The 5,166-nt window shown below is 58.7% G+C and overlaps 1 protein-coding gene and 1 long non-coding RNA gene across 2 annotated transcripts; both read right to left on the bottom strand.

The window, feature by feature from the left end:
• Positions 1-1,108: 1,108 nt before the first annotated feature.
• On the bottom strand, positions 1,109-4,302 carry LOC149990668 (uncharacterized). Its single transcript, XR_016508602.1, has 3 exons — positions 4,019-4,302; positions 2,965-3,126; positions 1,109-2,347 (listed from the first exon to the last, which is right to left on the bottom strand). It is a non-coding gene; the product is annotated as an uncharacterized LOC149990668 (long non-coding RNA).
• Positions 4,303-4,362: 60 nt separating this feature from the next.
• LOC149990667 (small integral membrane protein 10-like protein 2A) lies at positions 4,363-4,796 on the bottom strand. Its single transcript, XM_090264810.1, has one exon. It carries the CDS (start codon positions 4,643-4,645, stop codon positions 4,409-4,411), a length of 237 nt encoding a protein of 78 aa, XP_090120936.1. The 5' UTR covers positions 4,646-4,796; the 3' UTR covers positions 4,363-4,408.
• Positions 4,797-5,166: the final 370 nt, after the last annotated feature.

Here is a 5,166-nt window from a genome sequence, read left to right as displayed (position 1 = left end):
ATCATCCCCTTGAATGCTCTCAACCACTCTGAAGCTTTCTTGCTAGAAGTGCATGAGTGCACGTGGCTGGCCTGGCCACACAGCAGTTGGTGGAGGAGCTGGGCTCAGGGGGCAGGTCACCACCAGAAGAGGGCGTGCCTGCTTGCCTTCCTCCCTAGCCAGGAAGGGAGGTCCTCCCTCATCAGAGGGCCTTGGAGCTCTGGTCTGATCCTCTCTCATCTGAGTTGTGCCAGGCTACAGGATTCCTGGAGCAGGTGTGAGACTCTCAGGGACGGGACAGGACCATCTGGGCAATGGGGAGGGAAGCTCAGGGCACTGGCAGGGACTTGGGTCTATCCCTCCTGTGGTGGCAGATGTTGGGTCTCTTCTGTGCTTTGACCCCTGGGGAGCTCTTGCCGACAGGTGAGGAGTACACCCAGGGCCCTTACCCAGGCTTTGCTCCTCAGTGTGACCACAATCCTGCGTCCTCAGGACAGCTCCCTCCAGGGGCCACTCTATCCTGGCCACTGCCCTTTTCCCCAGTCCTCCCTGCCTCACCCTCTGCCCACCTGCCACCCTCACCCCTCAAGCAGCCTCAGAACCACTGGCCTGGCTTCTCTGGAGAGGCGCTGGGACTGGAGCTCTGATGGGACAGTTAGGGTCTAAGGTTGGGGGGAAGGGAAGCTTCTGTCCCTGTGGTTTTTCTTCTCCAAAACTCTGCATCCACCTGGCCGGCAGACAGGCGATGTGAACCGTGCCACCTGCTGCTGAAGAGGGGCTTCTGGTGAAAGGAAGTGATCTGTGAACAGACGATTTCACCTCACTTCCCCCAGCCCACCCTTGGGGTTCCACTGAATTAAGCACTTTCCAACACCTGGCTCTAATATGAAGACAAGACATAGGTATTGGCTTATTCAAACAAAGGTTGCGAGTGGGACAATTGCCACCTGTGGGGCCAGGCTTATGCTGCTGCTGCCTTCTTCTCACAGGGCGGGGGTGGGGCAGTGGTCCAGGTCAAGTGGAGTTTCCTCACCTCCTGAAGAGGCCCCACCCACTTACAGCCCTCTGGTGGTGCTCTCTGGCCCCTCTGTCCTCCGATGCTATTGCACCCCACCAGAAACAGGAGGCCTCCAGTTTTACTTATTTTATTGAACTTAAGGACTTTCTTTTTTAACTTAGACAACGAGATTTGATGACACCAGAGACAAGAACATTTCTCTGACCGGTACAGAGTTGATGTACACGGAAAATTGAAAGTCATCTTACTCAGGTTTGTGTCCCTGATTCTGTAGAAGTTCCGCTGCCTGGAAAACAGACTGCAAATAAGTAAAGTGCACTGAGAGCCCTCCAAGCAGCCAGGGCCCAGTGGGGTCGGGAGAGTGGGAAAGCAGAAGCAGCTCACGACTCAAGGCCAAAATGGTAAGAAAAACGGTGGCAGGAACACAGGCTGAGGACCAGCCCCTGGCCCCTCCCCCAGCCATTCCCTTAGAGCAGACACAGCCAAAGCCAGAACCACAGAGCCTCTGTATGGGGTGGAGCTTCTCAGCAGGGGAGCGGGGCTGTGAGGCCAGGGGTCCTTGAGGCTCACACACACATTTCTCCTTGTGGGACAGAAGCGCACAGGCAGTGAGCCCCCTCCCTCGTGCCATTCTCAGGCCTTCGTCCTCCCTGGTTGGCCTAGGAAGGGGATGCAGCTGGGGATCCACTCACCCAGAGAGTGAGACCTAGGCTTGAAAGGGGCTTATTTGTGTGCCTTCCCCAAGAAGGCCCCTGGTCCTCCTCCCACCTTTTACAGCCCCTGTTGCTCTCCGTTCTCTGAGGCTGTCCCCGGAGATCTATGGATGGAGTCAGCAGGCTGGCAGGCTCCCAGAAGAGGTCCTGGGAGAACAGGGCTGGAATGGAGGGGCGGTAATCAGGAACAGGGGCTCCCAGGAGACTTGGCACAAGGAAGGAAGCCACCAGGCCCTGTCCATGACAGACTGCTAGGGGCAGGTGGGAGCCTTGGTCCAACCTCAGTCCCCAGTCCCTGGGGTGAGCCAGGAGGGGTAATTCACCCAGGACCCAGACGCTAGCTGGGCAGCTGAGTGGGGCAGATGCTGTGAGATCAGGCCACTCAGTCCCTGCAGCTGACCCCACTGCTGTAATTTTTCAGTCCCAGGATCTCTGAGTACTTGGGCCCAGAGTAACCAGTGTCACAGCAGATGTGGGACCGGGGGTGGGTGGTGAGGGCCAGGGTCTCTCCTGGCTGCCCTCTGGGAGGCTCCTGCCCATGCTGGTACACCAGTCAGTAGCACACTCCTGGCCACCAAGACCAATCCAAGTCCATGTGGAGGAGTCTCCTGTGATCCTGGGAATCGGGAAGCCGAGCCTGGGGACAGAGAGGTGGGGTCATGCATGGTTCCCAGTCCCCTCCCACCCCAAGTTTATCTTTTTACCCTTCTGGTCACATCATGTCCCCAGGAGCCACCCCTCCTCCCCCACCCAAACTGAGAGGTTGTGTCCAACTGCTGAGGAGCCCTTGGTCAAGCCTGGGATGGGGGTGGAAAGGCCTGGCTCTGTGGGTGAGGCCCTCAGTTACCCATGGGATCCTGGGACTCATCTCTCTTGCCCATGTCAGCTTAGACTATCCTCCTGGTGACTTCCAATACCACCCAAGGAAAGCTGGTTGCCCACATTTTTCCTACCGTGAACCTCTCTCTCCGTAGGTCCCCTGGTAGCTATGTGATTCTCCTGCCCCATCCCACCGTGCCACATCTTCCAGGGGACTGGGGAGCGGGTGGGGAAGTGCAGGCCTAAGGGAAGATTTAGCTCAGCCACTCCTTATCTGTGTGACAAGGGCAAATCTGGCCCCCCAGAACCCCAGGTTCCACTGTCATCAGGTAGAGAGAACAGAAGTCCTTCGTGGTGTTGGTAGGAGATCTCAGTGCCCAAGTGACACGGTCCTGTCCTTGCCCATGCTGGAACCAGACCACTGCATTAGCCCACCTGTTGGGACTTCTTCCTGGAAGGCCCTTCATCTCCTCCTCAGCCAGGCCCTTCACTCAGATGCTACCGGGGAGCTCTAGAGCCAATGAGGGCCCCTGGGCACAGGTTTGACTCTTGATGAGGCCAGAGAAGGGGTGAGTCACCAGTTACAAACACTGGTTCCTGAAAGAAAGAATTGGAAACCTGAGAGTCGCTTCCCCACCCAGAGAGGTCCCGGGTTCTCCAAGTGTTGCCTCCTCTCCAAGCCCCTTCTTCATTTGCTCCCCTCACCCTAGCCTGCGAACTGCCCTCTGCTCAAGGAAATCCCATTTTCCCAGATCCTTTGGGTTCACAGGGCACTCCTGGAGGTCATCTGCACCAAAGGATGGCATTCTGTGGCACAGGGAGGGCTGTAGATGGCAGACGAGCAAAATTGGGGGTGGTAGCTAGGGAGGAAAGCATCTTTCCACACTTCCCTGTCTCCAAATGACCCTCAGAGAGGAAGGAGGAGAACAAAAGTGATAGCAATAGCCTTTTGGGAGGCAGACAGCAGTCCCTGGCCCTGAAGACCCAGTGCAGGGAGCTGCAGAGCCCTGGGATCCGAGGGCTGAGGAGGGCACAGACCTGGGGCTTCGGGCTGCCTACTCAGGGGGGTGGAGGAGAAGTGTGACGGCATCTTTTCTCCTCTAGGGCCTTCCTGTGGGCCACCCCAGCCCATTTCCATCCTTTCCCTCTGGCTCAGGCGACAGTTCCTGTGCCTCTGGGGATAGGGGGGCAGGAACTGTGCTGTGGGTGGGAGGGGACACCCAGGTCTCCATCGGTGGTGGGCTGCAACGCTGAGATGCGGGATGCTTAAGCTACAGCCGCCCCTCACCCCCGTTTTGGAACCATGAGGAGGGACTCCGAAGAGCCTGAGGCTGCCTTGCATGCCTCCGCTGGGCTCTGCAGCTTTCTGGGCTGGCTTCCTCGGGTGCCTTCCATATTTCGTCCAAATCCCCAAGGGACCTGGACGTCTAAATGTTATGGCAACCGCCTCCCTCCAGCCAGCAGGTCCAACCTCTCTCTGACTGCCTACCTTTACAGTCAGGCGGCTCAAAGCAAGGTCCTGCAGCAGCATTTCTTTTTTCTGCTTTCCCCCTTCTGTCAATGTGAGGCAACAGGTCTGCTGTACTCCGGCAATTTTCTCGAACCCGAAGGAAAGGCCCCGTTTTGTGAGTTCGTGTGCTACCCAGCACTGGCCGCGACGCGTGTGCGCAGCTCACGGCTGGCTCGGGGGTTCGGTGGCCTCGGTGGCTCAGTGGCCAGCATCCTCTCGTGGAGCTCTAGAGTCCAAGGGCCCGGGCTGCCCCACCTCCATGCCGCGTCGGTCCGGGAGATCTGGACCGCCCCGCCGTCCTCCCTGCGGGCGCGCGGGTAGGCAAGCTGGCGCGGGACCCTCCCGCGGCGTTGCTGTGTCCACAGGCGCTCACTCGATCCGCACCTGCAGGCGGACGTTGAGCATCACCGAGGCCACGACGTAGAAATAGGGGAAGTTCATGCGCAGCCGCCAGGCCAGGTCGAAGAAGGTGAGCAGCGTGCGCGTGAGCCCCTTGCAGAAGGCGCAGTAAGAGCCACGGGCCGCTGCAGAGCGCGACAGCCGCACCGCCAGGCCCGACAGGGTCGCCGCCGCCGCCGCTGCAGACAGAGCTGCGGACACCGCCATGGGCCTGGCAGACTCGGACCTCGCTGACCCGCTGGAGCACCAGCAGGGGGCAGGTGGATGCGAGGCCAAGGCGCCCTCTAGCCCTGCTCTGGGTCTCTCTCTGGCTGGGTTCCTGTGGCCTCAGCTGCAGCAGCTACTGGTACTCCTCCAGTGCCCAAGAACTGCTTTGGCTGCTTGCCAGTATAGCTCCGCCCCTATCCTAGCCACGCCCCTTACTGGGAGCCACAGAGCTGCTGCTGCAGATATAGCCTCGCTCGGGGCACCAGTCCATCTGGCAAGCTCAGCTTGCAACGCCACTGTGCTGGAAAGCCTCAGGGACTGTACAAATGGAAGGCACTGCTCCCCTGGAGGTGCGTGGAGCGCTGGGAGGCTGGAGCATCTCACTGTCTTGCTGATTCTGTACAGAGGCCCATCCAAAGGCCCTTCCTGTTCACATCACCTTCCACTGTCTTTTATTTAGCTTTTGTAGCTTTAGGAACATCATATTACTACAAACTGCAACTCATCTACACCAGGGAGTT

The sequence above is a fragment of the Furipterus horrens genome, unplaced genomic scaffold (genome assembly GCF_987537825.1).
Source record: "Furipterus horrens unplaced genomic scaffold, mFurHor1.1.pri manual_scaffold_17, whole genome shotgun sequence".
Taxonomy (NCBI): Eukaryota; Metazoa; Chordata; class Mammalia; order Chiroptera; family Furipteridae; genus Furipterus; species Furipterus horrens.
The sequence above is the reverse complement of the archived record's forward strand: the minus strand, read 5'-3'. Positions and strand labels throughout refer to the sequence as shown.